This window comes from Rhamphochromis longiceps, linkage group LG17 (assembly GCF_057381845.1).
Source record: "Rhamphochromis longiceps isolate RC_006_pf linkage group LG17, R_longiceps_female_GT1.1, whole genome shotgun sequence".
NCBI lineage: Eukaryota > Metazoa > Chordata > Actinopteri > Cichliformes > Cichlidae > Rhamphochromis > Rhamphochromis longiceps.
In genome coordinates, this window is record NC_140573.1 from 29,973,302 (window position 1) to 29,991,367 (window position 18,066).

Consider the following 18,066-nt stretch of genomic DNA (forward strand, 5'->3'; position numbering starts at 1 on the left):
CACGTGAGCAATAACCAATCACTGATCACCACAGGCTACACTGTGGTGGAAAGTCAGACAAATATGGCCGTTAGAAGTGGGGAGTTAATTTAATGACCCCCATATCTTAGGCTAATGTGTTCACTGGTCTGTACAGTCTAGACAGAGAAAACCTTGAACATTTATTATGGCTAAAATGTTAAGATTTATCGCCGCCATATTCTGGTTTGACAGCACTTTGAACGCGGGCTTTAAAAATGAAATGCCAAAAGTGTTCTGCTGTGTTTTCTAATGATCACATAATAATTCAGGTACTGACCTGTTCCCGAGCGAGGTTGCAACATTATCAGCTAATAGCCTGAGCCATAAAAATCAAGGCCAGATTGACCCAAACTGAAATGGCGCAAAACTACAAAGAATGAGGTACATAGCAGCTTGATTTTTTTCCCCTTTCTGTGTGCCGGGTCAGCCTCGGAGAATCACACTTTCAGCAACATGCCAGGATGCATCACATCTGCCAACCAAACCTCGATGTGTCCCCTGCTCTGAGGTCAGTCACACACTGTGCCGCTCCACTGCATCATGGGAAAACTCCGCAGGGTGGTCGCGGGGGTGGGGGTTGGCTGAATGAGCCACTTGGTGGTATGGTGATGCGAAAGCATGTGTACGCACGTGGGCAGAGACGCAATTGTAACGCGTATGTGAGGATGTAGTGCCTTCGTCATCACGGAGTCACTGAATGAGAATCCTCAGAGAGGGGGGCAGCTCTGTTTTTGTCATAGTTACAGAATGAATAAAAGCAGTCTGCTTCAGTCACATCAAAAGAAAAACTCCAGCTGAATAAATATGGGAACAAGCAAACAACTGGTGACTGAATAGATGGATAATAATGGGAAAAAAATCCCTCTTCAGTTACTAAACTCCTTCTGGCTGTTGGGTTTGGCCAGGAAAAAGCACTGCTACTGTGCATATGTTTTGAGCCCTGAACACCAGCACTTTGTTTTATATTCTAATGATGATAATCCATCATTAAGGGACAAAGACAAGAATGTACACGTCAGTCAAATTCATCGTCACAAAGTTACTCACGTTGCCATAGTCAATGTAGAAGACATGGACCTTTGCCGGTGACTCAACTTTCTCCACTCTGGCTCTGTACCTGTAACAGCAAAAAAATAAAAAATAATTGAGAGAGAGACATAGGGAAGGGGTAGCGGGGAGCAGAGAGAGAGAGAGTATACAGCACAGGGGAAACAGATGAAGACAGAGGGCACAAGAGGAAAAGGAGATGAGTAAATGATTCTGTGCTTATTTCCCTGGGGAGAATGTGTTGGAGGATCTGTCTGTTGTGATCGGAGGAGAGGAGTGGAAGAGGAGGCGGGGTGAGGTGGGACAAAGGGGATCTATCAGGACATAGCAGGGCTGTGCGAATTGCACGGGGGGCTCCATGCAATAAAAGAGAGAAATTTAAACCTATTTTTGCCTTGTAGCAAATAACGTCAGTGCATTAGTGCTAATCAAAAAACCCAGCAGTTTCACTTTGTAACGGTTATATTTTCAAGCGTATCCGACAATCCGAATGAAAATAAACTTGTTATTACAAGGACATACTAATCAGGGTTAAATTAAAGGGGGGAAAAAAACCCTTGAAAACAAAACAACAAAATGCCTCAACAGTGGCTAAATCCTTCCTGTGAATTCTTCAATTCATACAGACGCAACATAAGAACTTGTTTTCCCTCACACTTGTGTCGTTTCATCTGACCATCGCTGACTCTTAACTTTAACAAATGAGCGTGAGGAAGAAAAATTGGCTGCACACCAAGGACAGCAGGAAAAAGTCAAATAATTAGGTCCACATGGGCAAAGACAGAAACGAGAGCACAAAGTTAAAACTGAATAAGTGATTAACAGGAAGACAACAGCAATGGGCACAAAGAACAGGAATGAGAAGAGCAAAAGACAAAGTGACGAGTGACTAATGAACAGTTTTTCTTATTCGCTCTTTTTTCCCCCAATTCACTTTGACTCTGTGGTATTCCGAGAGGCCTTGTAAGGCGACAAATTTCTAATTACTCCCCGAATGAAAGGAGGACATTCCGCATGCATCACAAAATACTTCGATACGGATACAGAGAACAATGAATGTAATTAGCTTGCTGATAAATAATAAAAAATGACAAAGATATCAGATATTTTCCACCTAAAGTGGGGTTCCTGACAGACTTTTTTCCACAAAAAACAGGTTAAAGAAGTGAAAGGTTTACAGCAGATGGTTTGCTATAAATTTGAGCCCTGCCCCGAAAAAACAGGACAGGAAGATGGAAGGAGGGATGGAAGAACGAAAGGACAGCACCTGGGTTGGGGGAACATTTGGTTTTTAATCAGTTTTGTGGTCTTTTTTCACCGTCACCTTCTTGACAGACTCCCTCTCCCTCCCTCGATCACTGTGACTTCTATCTGTCCCATAACCATCTGTAAACTACGAACATCCAGTGAGGAGATGATGAAGAAGTGTGTATGTGAGCTACTGTCAAGCTACTGCTGATTCTGAAGGGCCAAAGCAGTGGCATTGAACTAATTACACCCTGTGGGTGTCTGCAGTCGACACAGGCTTAAATAGAGACAAGGTAAAAATGAAATGTCAGGTGTTCCTGTGAGGGAAATAACTACAGTGTGCAAGCACATATTGTACCTCACAAAAATGTATAAAATAAATGTTTAGTTTCGAGTTTCTTCCCTCAGCTGATAAATCACGCGCCACCATCAAGTTCTTTTTTTCTTCCCTCGGGGCATCTGTTGATACCGAGTATTGTGGTAAAATCCATCAATAAGTTGGCCATCCATTGTATTATGTGATGACCGGTGCTGTCAAAATTGGGTGATTATTCATTGAGAAAAGAAAACCTGCACCGATCGAACTATTTATACATGCACTGCATCATTCATATCACTGCCTAGAAAACTGAATGTAATGTTTTTTATAATACTGAAGAACAGCAGCTAATAACCCTTGTGTCAAAGGAGAGACGTCTTAATCCTTCCTGTTTGTCATAAGATGACCTGACAATGTTGATAAGGTTGCTATGAGGCTGCTAACGTCAGAGGAACTATAACGCATGCTCACCATTCACCATCAGCAAACTTGGCTATGCAGTAGTCTCCCCGGCGTGGAGAGTAGGATCCTTCCACTGGTGGCTGGGCGGCGATTTCTGCTCTCATGGTCTCCATCAGATTCTCCAGCTGACTTCCTGATAGGAAATGCATGTGAGATAACAGGTGAGGACTGGAGTTCAACTTACAATTCCAAATGTAATTTGAGTTTTCTTCAAATTATACTCATTACATGCAAGTGGCCAGTTTTTAACATTGTTGTGGTTTCAATCTTTTCTCCATTTGCATTTCACCTGACTAAAAATGGGACTTTCCACTCTTGATGCAGCAGCAACTAAAAATATGTAACATCTGTGTGTAAAATGGACCTAAAATTCATTCAAATCCTATACAGAGGTGCTGTGATTCCTCCCTTCAGCTGCTGGCAGTATGTGACTGATGGAGGGTGGATCCTGAGGCAGCGGCAGAAAATGAACACGTGTATCTTACCCCATGCAGGGCTCCTAAATAATTGTATGAATATAAATGAAATCAAGTCCGGCGCAGCTTTGTGAGGCATTATGATGCTTCTTGTGAGAGTGAGTATTTTTCTGTCGGCTTGTTTATTCCCTTCATAACCGAATGGTGCAACTTCTAATAATCATTTTCCTTTTTGTTATGAATAAATTAAAAGCATTCCTGCATGCTCGAGTACAATAAGATACTTCAGTTCAAGTTAAATTAAATCACTGCTTTAGAGAATGTACTTTATGCCTTGATTCATATAGACAGACACAATAGGTGTGCTCAAAAAGTTCTGAAAACACATAAGACTTTCAGAAATCTTGACCTCTGACCTTGACCTTGAGGTTACCAAAATTCAAACTTCCCTGAGATTTCTAGCAGAACAGATTCTGTATGAATCAGAAAAATAGATGGTATCAATTTGAAAATTGTACGTTGGCTTGTTCTCGAATTATCGCATTCACAAACTTGGGTGTCTGTGCCGCCTGCCTGGCACGACGACGACAATACCGCATCAGCCTTTTTACATTTGAGGAATACAAACAATCTGATTATGGTGGGTTCCAGTCTGCCATCCTATACTCTGAATGCACTGAAAAAGCAGGAATTCTTTTGGCCTTTCAAATGCAATCTTTGCTTCCACTTCTTCAAAATGAAAATCAAGTTGAAGGATAGCCCTTTTTTGACATATTGGAGGTGAATCACAGAGGCAGAAGTGCAAGGGGACATGACTTCTACTGAGAGATCTAAAAATAATAGCCACGCTGAAACCCGTCCAGAGGTGCACAAGACGATGACCTTGAATGTAAGATTAGTCAAATTTAAATCAGGCTTATTTTTTTCAACACTTAAGCACGACTGGTGGCTCAGTGGGGGAAAAAAACAAAAAACAAAAACAAAACATTAACGCCTTCAGATACAGATACCAAAACAACCCAAAAACAACCTGCTTCTCTTGTTATGCCTTGACTCTGTTAGAGAAACAGAATTTTAAATTAAGCAAGCCAGCTCTCCCAGTGGGTCTTTATAGCCTATCAAGCCATTATATCATGCGAGGGAGACCTATTATGGTGGATTCACGGCGAGAATGGGGCTGTCGATATGGCGGGAGCTTGAGAAATCAGATTATGAGTCAGGGCTTCATGGATCCAATGACTGCAGTAAGTGGCAGCCTGATTTGCACCCATCAGTTGCAATTGGGGAGCTGATTGTGAACACCACTAAGTATGTGCATCTCCAAGAGAGCCACTTTTCTGGTGTTTGTGTATTATGTACAGTATATTTATTTGTGTATTGCAGAGCATGTTTACACACGCATGTCTATTAGTGTTCGCAAGTGGCTGTGCGTCTTGTGTGTAGAGCTGTATGAAGAGTGTGGAAGCAATTACAGCAGCTAGTTTAGTAAAGTGGCCCATATAAATTTCCATGGTGGTATTTTTAGAGGCCATTTTCACTGATCTTACCACCTGGAGGGGGTTTGTGGGCAGGAGCACCAGAATCATGTGCAATGGAGCATCTTTAAAAACATAAATTCATACAATGGGAAAGGAAACTGAGGCAAAAACAAAATTGCATTACACATACAGCACTGTGAAAATGTTGGAGGTTATTCAAGGAAAGCAGAGATGCTTTCGAAAATACTGCAAATAGCTTCCTTTCCTCCCCCCAATAAAAATCACGTAGTAAGCGGTAAACATAACATTCATATCAATATTTTGTGTGACAATACTGCATCTACGCATACACTTACTCCCAGTCTTACAATAGCAGATCCGGATATTTTTAAACCGCATGGATAGAAGAACCTAGCATGTCAGCCTTGGGTAGAAACCCAATTTCTCACCTTGTACATGTGTACTTTTATTTTACAGTATAACTGGGGTATTACAAAAACATGTTTTCTCCCACTAACCTGTTTTCTTGTGTGAAAATAAATGCAGTCAGCGTGTGCATGTATCTGCGTGCAAAATTAGTAGGTGCTGCTTATGCATGTTACTATCAAACAGCTTGGAGGCAGGCACTGCACGCACCTTTTTAAAAAAAAAAAAAAATTATTTTTATTTTTTTTTTTTACTTATGTACTGCTGCGAGTTGTCATTAACACCTAAAATTATTTATGCTTGTGGAGAACAAGAAAACACAAATAATGATGCTGTTTTTCCCACGGTTATCTGTGCCGAGACAGGCAGGCAAGCTGCAAACCAACAGCAGACAGGAAACCTTCATTTGCATGCTGTCAAACCTGGAGAAAAACACCAACGAGGGATACAAAGGGATTGTGGGAGTGTGTAAGAAAAGTTGGGAGCTCAGTTTGATTGTGAGGAGGGGGGGTGGGGGGCGGTCAAGGTGGGGGTGTCCGACACATCACTAGCCACCCACTGGTACAGCAATTGCTAATGAATGCAGCAGAGAGGTGGGGAAGAAGCATCAACACACCAAACAGACCCATCCTCAGCATTTTGTAGAGAAAGCAGTTTTTAGAAAACACATCAGATGAATTGCTTTCTAAACAACTTGCATCATATGGACCAAACACACACGCACGCACACACTGTGGCTTGGTGCAGAATAACTAATATTGCAGTGGACTACAGCTTCCACAGTCAGCCACCTCCTTGATTTATTAAGCAAATTAAAAAAGTTAGTGCGTGCGAATGTGTGTGCATTTAATTGAAAATGCTTTATTGATGTAAATGGTATTTACAATACCGAGCAACAGAATGGATTATTTACAGTTTGAACTGGAAGCTGGAGCTTATGAGACCACCATATCACAGATTTTAGCATGAGCATAATTATGCAGACTTCCTAAACAAATCTCACTCTGCAGGTGGGCCTTTTAGTGCCCATCACCTTTATTTCCTCGTGTACACTGCTGTTTGGTACAGTTTGAGCTAAGGGTTCTATTTTCCCTGATGTTTGGAAGAAGAAGAAAATTAACATATTCATATTCACCTCCTGATTCTTATCCTCTAGAAAGAGAATAATGAAGACTATAATACATCCTTATTTACCAGATGCATTTTCTTGCATCACAGTTGAGCTCCAGAACTTTCTTATCTCAGTCTCAACCTGATAGAGTTGCAAACTGACACCGACAGAGCACTCAATAATGTTCATTTCCACATCTGCAGACTGCAAGGTGTGTTCAATTTAGTATGCAGTGTGGGACTCGCGCATTATCATTATTCCGTGTTTGAAGGTCTAATTAGGAGTGCAGAATTCTTGGATCTAAGTTCAGAAACACTCCATCCATATGTCCAGGTTTAAGTCTATGCTTGTCCATAGAAGAGCATCAGTGTACTGTCAAGGTGCAAATCACAACACCAATAATAACAAAAGCAACAACAACAACAACAACAAAATGCACATGGAAATAAGGTGGATGTGCAAGGAATTACACACAAATACCTATAATTAGGTCTCCTCTGACTGCAATCAGTGTGGAAGAAAGCTAAAATGAACTTCATAAACTGCAGGTGAGCACTGACAGAAGTAATTTGCCATCTGGGGTGAATTGAATAAAAGCTTACGCAAGTGCGGAAATTCTGAATGAATAGGAAGAGTCGCATTAGCATGGAAGGACAGCGAGGAAACGCTGCATTACAGCACAAGATTCCCATTTTACGTTGGCATGAAGACAACTAAATATCTGCGTGCAGATTGGGTAAACCATGTCAAGCGTGAGTGCTCATTTTGCGTTGAATGGAGAGCCAAAGTGACGATCTAAAAAGCAGCCAAACCACTGACTGTGTCTTATGGCGGCCAATTTCTTTCTGTCTTCATCTCTTTATTCATCTGTTGTTTATTTCCCACCCCCTCCCTCATTCTGTAATTTGTTTATTCACCGTTATGGATGCAGCTGTTTGTAAATCATATGTAATTACATTTTGAATGCCCACAGAATAGCGAGGGAACAATTAGGCTTTAAAACAAGAAAACAACCAAAAAGGTGAGCGAAAAAGAGAGAGGGGAGAGAGACTGACATGTTACAGGTTAGTTATGATCATATTTTATTTTTTTGTGGCACACGGTGTGTGAACAAAGGCGAGGGAAAACAAAAAACAAAAAAACAAACAAAAACAGCAAATCAAGTGCCCTTTCACTACGCATCCCAAGGCTCCACTGAATTCTATTAAGCTGTTTACAAAAGGCATTAAACCCACAGAACGGTAAATAATCACAATATGAAAGGAGCTCAGGCCAGGAGAGCAATGGCTACCTATGAAAGCCTTCCAATTTCCTGGTTTATAAGAATGACAAAATTAGGAGTCAAAGCCGAGAGCATCTATGAAAAGATAACTGCCAGGGAAATAACTGACTGGAGGAGATCCAGACACATAAACCTAGCTACAGCTCAGTCAGATTTATAAAAGCAAAATGGATGGTAAGATCTAGAGGAGACACACAATTACCCCAAAAGCCTTTTTCCCCCTCAGCATTCTCTTTTTTTTTTTTTTTTTTTACATCAGCATTCTCGCTCATGTTGAAAATGCTGCAGAACCTTTGTTGTGCCCCCTGCCTGGCTAGTCAAAGACTGTGTGGATACATGGATGGTACATCATCTACCATCTGAGAGATTCACAAACACTGAACGGAGCTTAGTTTGCGGTGTTAAATATGCATGAGGTTTGGACAGGCTTCATCCTCTCGGGGTAGAGGAATGGCTGTGTTTCAGGACATGCGAGCAACAATTTCAAGGTAAAAAGGCAGCAATGACAAACAACAAAACACAGCCTCAGTATACAGCGTACTGGCTTGGAAGGCCTGCAGTGAGAGCAAGCACACTGCAAAGCTGTTATGAGATCATTGGCCCCCGTGTTTGGTCAACAAAGAACCTGTAAGGCAATCACCTGCAGACAGTGTGTAAAAGAAAGGCAAAATAGGAAAAAGGCCATTTAATCCCCTTCCTGGCTGATCTTTAAAATATTCTGAGCATCTGCAGCATGTCGAAGGAGGTCAAGCTAGAAAAACAAATGATCGCCCCACCTGACAACTGCTGCTCCACTCCCTCTAGAACGGGATATGGATTATGTCTTGTGATACTCCACCAGCAATAACTCTCTTCCATTTTTCACTTCCTGCCAGACTGGAGTAGTTTTTTTGTTTTTTTTTGAACGGCAAATTACCATTTCTGTAATTGGAAAAGCCATCACTGAGAGAGAAAGCATCTGTGGCTCTCTTTTTGCATCAGTCTCTTCTGTTCTTCTCTCTACCACCTGTCGAGTCTCATTGACTGCAGCTAATGCCTGGATTTGATTGTGGGGAGTTTATATAAGAAGGTCCTTATTCCCCAAATGTGCACATATTTGCACATTTTTGCCCACATTTGGTAGAGTTGATGAGATCCAGATTTAGACCTGCAAGTGGCTCACCACTGTGAAAAGTCCCATTCTGCCATTCGGCTTTAGGTAATCGACCTCGAAGTTGACATTAGTGCAAATCGTGCTTACTATGAGTGTGGACAAACATGCTTATTTTCCACCTGAAAAGCAAATGCACCCCACCTCAAACCGACAGGTGAGCTGACCTTTTAGAAGCTAAGTTGCGCATCTGATTTAATAATGAATGCCTTGGGAGGCGGAAGATCATCTTGGCGGGACTTGACCTCTAAATATTGCATCTGCTGCAGTGGCAGGGAGCTGGAAAAGTGAAAAACAAGCCGCATCGGGTGCTTCTTCTCCTGCAACTTTCATTTCCTAGCTTGGTTACTTTGTTCAGTTTATGGTCGAATTGGACTACAACAAGGTCTTGTACACACTTCAGCTGAATTAAATATTAGACATAAAAAGGGAGGAGAACAGGGATACAGAGGCCACAGAAATAACTACTTTTCTTTTTTCAGAGTATGGTCCATTTTGTTTTAATGGCAAAACTCTAATTAGACTGAATTTGAAATTAAAGCTAGTATTGTATTGGAAACAAGTAGCTGAAGCTCAAACATAGTTGTAGTCACATACACTTAGTATAATTATAAAATCATTTACTTTGTAATTTTATTGAACCAAAAAAAGGTTTACTACAATCATTAATGTACCCATCAGAGTAATGCCTGAAAGTTGTTATTTTCCACTGCTAAATTTCTGCAATTTCTCTACTTCAAACTTTAATAAGACTGTTCAACAGAGAACTCATGCTTAACAAAAATTACTTTGTTAAATCTAATGCTTTGGGGGGGAAAACCCAAACAAACAGTATGATATGGCACTGGCACAGAAGTTAATTATCTTAACCCCTGGCTGACTCTGGCACACAGTGTTAAAATTAGACATTTCATCCAAAACACACACAAAAACCTTTTTCAGTGCACTCTTGCCTTTTTTTTTTTAGTAAGCTGTACTCTGTAGAGTAGTCATCACTTGGCTGCCTTGACATGACATCTAATTATGAGGCCACTCACCCTAATTCATATGAAACGCTATAGTAATTCTTATGTTCTCTTATTGAAATCAACACAGTGAATAAAAAGGGAACTAGCCCAAAAAAAATCTACTTGAACTAAAAAAAAAGCAATGGAAAAAATAAATTGAACCTAAATTGTAAAAATAATGAAATTCCATTTCAAAAAGCAGGAAAGGACTTGGTCTGAAGTCCAGCCAGACAGTGTTGTTCTGCCTGCATTGCTCCAACAGTAGCTGGGTCCAGCATCATTAGGTGATGAACAGCTGCTGTGTGTAAAAGGTAGAAGTGTGAATAATGTGGACGGAGTGGCACCTGGTTGGGGGGAACGACTCCACTCATTATGAGGCTGTATGGGTGCCAGGAAACAAGCGGTAGACAGGATGTACCGCCAACCGCGCTGCAGCTGAGGCTTGGGGTGAGCAGAAAATGTGTGTTTGTCGGTCGGGGCCAGGCCTAGCAGCCCAGTACCGTGGATGTGACAAGTGCGTTAAGGCCAAATCAGGGGGAGGTCACTAGCTAGGCAGAGACAAGTCTTTTGCCCAGTAACACAATCTGTGGCTTGGGAAAACCAATGCAGTAATATTAAACAGTGTGTCACAGATTAAACATCTATTCTACACAAGTTTACAAGACAGAATAAATGGTGTTGTGGCAGCTGTAAGCTGTATGTTCAGGTAGACCCCAGCTTATATAAGCACTGATTTGAAATAACTGTACGGTTCCTGGAATGTCACCTGCAACTTGGCAGCCCCTAAAACTGAGCTCGGTCTCTCCAACACTGCAGTGAAGCATGTGCAAATTTTTCACAGATCATCAGAACTGTCAGCTCTGCTGGATAAAACTCAAGTCAGCTTGCACTTCGTAAAAGGATACAGGTGGAAGACCCAGGTACAGAGTTTCTCCTTCTACCCAGTTCACAAAATCTAAGGAGGAGAACCTGATGACATCGAGTATGATGAGGATGTCATTCTCCCTGCTGCACAGGCGTCATGGTCAGTGGCAGTCCCATCAGTAAGCCGCCGTCTTTCCCAACACCCCATGAAGCCCGCCCACATGTAGTAGTGTAGCTGGGGCTCTATTTGAGTGTGGTTTGGAGAGATGAGACATTTCTGGGATAAACAGTTTGCCACAAAGTTACTGTCAAAGGTTTTAGGGCTGGTTGTGATTGTAGCCTCTTCCATGCCGTGCTCCAAGTCTGGCCAACTGATATGAGCCGATTCATCCACGGCCAAAGACACCGAGATCTAAAGAACCCATACTGGCCCAGTGTGCCACAATAAGCGAGAACTAGCTAGAAATGCCACACTTAGATGGACAGCTTCAGCTCTCTGGGTACCATAGTGCTGATATAGTGTTTGAGAGATGGCGTCATTTCATTGCAGTGCTCTGTTTTAGATGTGTTATGCATCCTACACCATTTGCTATATAGTGGTAAAACATTTTTCACTGCCGATGTGCGTTTGGCTTCAATTTTGGCTGGGCAAGTGGGCTTTGGAAACATGCCAATTGGTCAGCATAGGCTTATGAGAAGGTTTATAAAGGAAGCCCATCAGCTGCACCCTGCTTTTAAGCCTCTAGCATGCCTCCTGCAATTTGCCCATCATTTCAGAGGCTCTCAGGGCTCCTTTGAAGTGTGCTGACTTGAAGGCACATTCTCTCAAAATTATCTTTTTTGCTGGCTTTCTCAGAAGCAAAAGGGATGTGTGAACTACATGTTGTATCTGCCATAGTTCCTGTTTGAAGTTTTCAAATCACTATAGCTACAGTTAGCCTGCTTATATATGCCCCACTCTTGGGGGGTACTGGCTTTTCTCCCCAGCTGTTTGTTGATGAGAGTAGCTTAATTCACTTTGTTATGTACAGCCTTTGTGCATCCAGTTGGATTGGAAAGAAAAGAAAAGAAAAGGAGAAAAAAGGAAAGCAGCTCTTTGTTTCCCAGGTTCCCACTCATTGAGGGAAGCTTCTTACCTTACAGCGGTCAACACAATGGGTGGTGGAGGCTATTATGTTGGCACATTACTGCCGAGGACTGAAGTCTCCTACACGCGCAATGCCCCAGACGTGCAGCTAGCGTATGGGCCCCTTTTCTGTGAAGGATATCTAAGCAGCTGCTGACTGGCCATGGCTACAGATGTTTATTAGGATCTACCAGCTGGATACGCCTGCTCCTTGGAACACTCAGTCCTTAGTATGGGCACTTAAGGTCTCGTTTATGCCACTGTGTTGGTAGAGTGCATTATAAACCTGAGCAGAGCTTTTCAGATCCATGTCTACATCTCCACTTGGTGTCAAAAATACATGGAACAACCAGTAACATGTGCATTTTCTGCTCATGTTTGTGTTTTATTGCTTTTTTAGTTTTGCCACTGACAGAAGTCATATCATGAAAAGGTCTTTGCAATGTAGTGAGTGATAGAAACACTTCAAAATGTCTACTTCTGTCACCATCTTGGTTATGCACATTTGGCTTATTGGAAACCAGCATACAAATATGTCTTTGTAGTCTTTGTATTGCTTGTAATCACATCAATTCCTCTCACTGTGAAAGCTATATGAATGGACAACAATGTAACCAACTTTCCTAGGCTGTAGTGTTTTGGTCAGGTAGATTTTCTGTAAACAAGGTTTGAAATGAAATATTTAGTCACTACGGTGTCCAATATACATTTATACACACATGCCCACTTCATATTCATACCTATCAAGAGTGCAAGAATATATTTAGCAAGTGTTTAAATTACATAGACTCTCCAGCATAGTGGTAAACTAGCAATATTGTACGGCACAGAGTCACTTCCTTCCCCTGTGCCTGGAGTGGCCTTTGTCTTTCAATGTCCAAGGTCACACAGATCTATGCAGGCCCCCCTCTGACAGTAATTACATATAGCCTCCGGAGAGGAAGCAACATGCACAAGGAAAATAGGGGGTGGGGGAAGACACAGCAGTACAAAGCAGAGAGATGTGTGTGTGTGTCTGTGTGTACTGGGAGAGGTGGGGGGCACGAAACAATGAGCGATAAAGACCCTTAAAATAAACTGAGGATTAAAGAGCTTCTTGCTCAAGCTTCTTGGTGACTTGGAAAACCACTCCTAACGTGAAATTAATCACTTATCGAGTCTGTGTAAAGATTTTCATATACTGAAAAGGAGAGAGAAAAAACAAGCCCTTATATCCTTATTTAATTATAAATGGGAATAATTAAAATGGGAAAAGGGGTAAAATACAGTGCAGATACAGAGGGGCCCAGGAGAATAAAAGGAATTATAAACCAAATTTCCTTCGTTTAGGGAAAAAAAAAATCTATATTATATATACACACACATTTTTTTTAAAGTACAGCAACAGCTGTGAAAGCTTTTCAATACCCACTGATCACAGCTGGCCACAATAAATAAATAAATACATTCCATCCTATTAGATAGCCACAACTCCCACAGGGTTAATGGTTTGGAAACTGCATCTAAATATTAATGACTGTAACCCGACCGATTGTGTGTGTGTGTGTGTGTGTGTGTGTGTGTGTGTGTGTGTGTGTGTGTGTGTGTGTGTGTGTGTGTGTGCGTGTGTGTGTGTGTGTGTTCTCTTTCTTTATCTTTTTAATACATGCATCATCTTCTCATTATATTGGACTTAAAACATCTTTTTCTGCCCGACTGTTCATTGGTATTAATATCTACACTACTGCTAAATACTAAAGTCCTACTAGTCCTACTAAAAAAAAAAAAAAAAAAAAAAAAAGTCCTACTAGTCAAAGTCAAAGTCATGTTGTTTTACAGCCCCTGTTATAAAAACGTGTGTGAAACGCTGATGGATGGGAATGTCAGGTATACTACTATGTTAAATTTTAAATACATCTGTTGGTATATATAAATTCAACTCAGTGTTTACTCATCCGGTTAATTCCTGTTTCATATGACCTTACTTGACACATGTTATTACCTATAGATTGGAATCAGGGCAGTAGCGAGCACATATGTAGAAAAAAGCCTGCTATTCCAGATGTTTTCAGACATTGATAGTGGGACAGATGCTATAATCACTCTTTCACTTATGCATTTATGTTAGGTGGTATGTTGTCATCAGTTGCAATCACAAGAATATTAAAAAATTCTGCCTCCACTTCCAAGCTTATCTGAGTATATAAAAGTCCTTTTCAGAAAAATTTTTGGGGTGGAAGTGGGGGCATGTAATGATAAAGCACTCAGCTTGTATGATTTTACAGGCCCTAACACTTTGATGTTCTCTTCAAGAGGTTGGTATGACTTAATGTAGCTTTGAGGGAGCGTCAGCGAAAATGAAAGAAACCAAGGGAGAAAAGGAGATGGAGGAAGGAGGGGAGGGGCAAACAACATGAAGGAGAGGGAGATGAGGAGAGGAAAGCAGAGGGTGAAGACCGGTCAGGTTTTTCTTCCCTGCTGAGAATAACATTTTTTTTAAAGTAGCACGTAAGTCTCTTGGTAGAAGAACACGAGCCAATTAAGAGGGAAAAAAATAAATAAAAAAAAGCCCTAGCACTGCTGGATCATCTAAAAATCAAGGCTTTATATGAGAAAAGATTAAATAACTCAAAGCTCCCCTGTCAAAATGCACTGAGAGCAGCAATGTTTAAAAAAAGAAAAAAGAAAAAAAAAGCAGATTGTGTACAATTTCTTTAAATGCAACACTTTAGATTCTACCCCGTAAAAAAAACGTTGAAGTTGTAAATACCTTGCATCTTCCATTTCCCCAGGTTCGTTTATAGGTATAAAGAACTTATGAGAAATATGCTAAAAATCAATAAAAATGCTTTGATTTGCTCTTTTATGTGTAGCTTGAGTACATTCTGTTTCCCACAAGACCATGAACTCCTACTCAGTTTTAGATATTGTGTAATATATTTTTGCTTCTATCCCACCCCACCCAACTGAAAATAAAGGATGCTGAAAGCATTAACCCTAGTTTCAGGTTAATGTGCCATGTATCATATATTTCAGCATCTTCACAGAGACACCCAATTAAGATCAGTGATAAACAAAAACCCCAAAAACAACTCACTCAACCTGAACATTAGTCCTGACTTGCAGGAAAGTGAAGCTGAAGTAGCCAGAGGCAGTGAAAAGGCTTTAGATTTGAATCTACAGCTGATAGAAAATATTGTTGAGCGCATGTCACAATACCCGAAGCTTTCAATGTACAGAAAGGTTATACAAACAATTGTGAGCTAAATGTTTTTCACAGTCATAAATGATTGGATTATTAAGATGCGTGTGATGCTTAGGCTTAGATTGGCAGTAAATGAAGGCAAATTAATTAATGATGACAGTGAGGCAAATTAAAAGGTGGCCAAAGTCAATTTCATGGCCTCTACCAGGCGACTGCCAGTGAAGACAGATGTGGGGGGCGGCAGAGAGAGAGAGGAAGACCTCAGAATCCTGAGTTGCTCCTACAAACTGGCAGACGATGAAGGGATAGTGATTGGCATAAAGGATTCAGATCTGTTCCAGCTAGTTTGTCAATGCAGCTTTTAATGTATTTGCATGTTTCTAAATGCAAAATTGTGTCATGGCAATAATTAAAGCTACATAGACAGAATTTAAAATAGACAACCCACCCCTGAAGTGCTCTCGCCTCTATTCTAAACCCTTCAAAGCAGATAAGCACATACTTACGTATTTCAAGCCTTTTTTGTGTTTTGATTTGGATCATTATGGCTTATACCTCATTGTAGCCCAAAAAAATGAACTTTTTTGAGATGCACAAGTACAAGTGCCGCGTTTCATATGAACTAAAACAAATTCCATGTTGTTTTTTGGCTTCACACAAGACTTGAAACCCACTACCTCTGCTCATCCAATTGAGCATGTATGCCTTACTTCCTATTCAGACTTTTGTGTTCACACTACTCATCTGATCTGATCTCAAGAGTTCTATGATTGGCTGGATTTTCTAAAGCCCAAAATCAAAGGCCAGCAGGTGTGCTGGAGTCTAGTCCCCCCACATTGCTTCACGGTGGATCATCATAAAAAATTTTTTTTAAAACCACAAAAATTTCAAACAAATTGCCTATCCGAGCTTTAAATGGCAAACTTTTTGTTATCATAGAGAGAGTAGATTAGATTGTAAGACTCCATTTGACTTAAAAAAAAAACTGCAAACATCAATGGTGACAGGAGGGGATGTAGTGATTTATTCCTATCATTTAGTAGTAATAATAAGCGGGACGTCCTTTGTTTTGTCTCCTGGTGGGAGGGATGCTGCAGCAGGGGATGAGCCGAATGTCTGAGTAGTAGAGATAATTGTCATTCATAAAGTCAGTCTGGTGTTAAAAGGGAATAAAATGCAAAGTCCTTGCTTGCCACCGCTGTTGGGAGCTGGTGTAGATAGTGGTATTTAGTGTGAAGCTGCAAAAGCTGACAGAAAAAAATCTGCAGCTTGAAGTAAAACAGCATGTTTATAAAGCAATTTCAACTTTTCTAAACGAATTCTCATTGGTTACTCTATCAAATTTTATATTCACTGGAGTCTGTTTGTCTGGTTTTGCAAGCTGCCGCTTTAGGCCAACTCGAAAATTATATACTTGGAAAACTAAGTGAACAAAAATGAATTTTCACGCACTCCCTCACTCATGCACACGACCATCTCGAGGTACCTGTCTCTACATCCTGGGCGTAGAAGTGCAGGGTGTCGGTGATTTCAGTGACATAGACTGGTTTGTAGTTTGCCACGCGCTCCTTCTCCTCTGAAAGATGCACGACCTCCTCCACTGGTTTCTCCTCATAATTGGCCCAGACCTACAACACATACAAGGAGTAAAAAAATGTTTTAAAAAAAGACATGTCAATGCAACACAAACATGGAGATCAGATAGGTCAAGCTTAATGTGCCAAACATTTTTCAGGGATAGAAATTCATGCAATGAGAATTCGTACATGCTGCACCAGTGGCCCGAGATTTATAACAGCATGAGACTACTGAATGAGACTGGAATGTCATGCTGACATACCCGGTCTTGGTGGCATATTGCACAAGCAACAGCAAAGCAACATTCGTTTTCACTAATTATTTTTGGTCCAATTTCAAACCCTTGATGCTGCCAGCATATGGGACAGTCCATCACTCCTATGACAGATTTCTGACCTCACATAATACTACAAAGATGTTTCTGAACACATATTTGCAAAGATCTTCCTCACGTCTTCCAGCAGTTGTTTTAGGGCAGGGGTGGGCAATTCCAGGCCTCGAGGGCCGGTGTCCTGCAGGTTTTAGATCTCACCTTGGGTCAACACACCTGAATCACATGATTAGTTCGTTACCAGGCCTCTGGGGAACTTCAGGACATGTTGGCTGTATCCCAATTCAGGGTCTGCAGCCTTAAAGGCTGCATTTTAAGGCCAATTACATCACAGCGACGCGACGGAGGCTGTCCCAATTCAAAGGCTGCTCGAAATGCGGCCCTCAAATGCGTCCTTCATTTCACTGAATTTTAAGGATGTGGCGGTGTAGACTTCGTGGCCCAACATATCCCAGAATGCATAGCGCAGCGGTGGGTGTGGATAATTTTTCCGGAGAGAAAAAACGGCGGAAGACGGGCAGCCGAAGAGTAAACTTTTAAAAGTAAGTACTGAATATTATGTCACTTATTTATGTGCGAATGTTTAATAACGAAGAACATTAAAACATTACTGTTGGCCACATGTCAGCAAAGTTATGTGACATTAGCGACGTTTGTACTAACTTGGTTTTAAAGCCTTTACTTTAAAATATACGCCGTTCAATAGTTGATGTTAATCTTACAGAGAATGTGAGGATTTTATGGATATTTAAAGTAAGCACTGAGACAAATTTAGTCATGCCAACATATTAAAAGAACAACATTTGTCTCTCATATATATAACAGTTATATACACAGTGTCAAAGAAACCTGTCTTTGAGTGAAGATTTAAGGTGACAGGAAATATAAATAATATAAATAAATGCAGCTTGAATCTTTACTGAAGCTCAGGATTTGAAACAGAGTTCATTCACTGCTGTAATAACTAATAATGATTGAAATTGTAACTTTAAAATTGGCCATATTAGATTTACATT

General features: G+C 40.8%; 1 protein-coding gene across 1 annotated transcript in view; it reads right to left on the reverse strand.

Moving 5' to 3' along the window:
* Positions 1–18,066, reverse strand: part of snd1 (staphylococcal nuclease and tudor domain containing 1) — a 179,761-nt gene that overhangs the window by 22,055 nt on the left and 139,640 nt on the right. The window contains exons 18-20 of the mRNA XM_085386845.1: positions 16,628–16,769; positions 3,107–3,230; positions 1,069–1,138 (exon numbers count right to left, since the gene is read on the reverse strand). Coding sequence (XP_085242971.1) covers positions 1,069–1,138; positions 3,107–3,230; positions 16,628–16,769 — 336 coding nt within the window. The remainder of the gene's footprint in view (positions 1–1,068; positions 1,139–3,106; positions 3,231–16,627; positions 16,770–18,066) is intronic.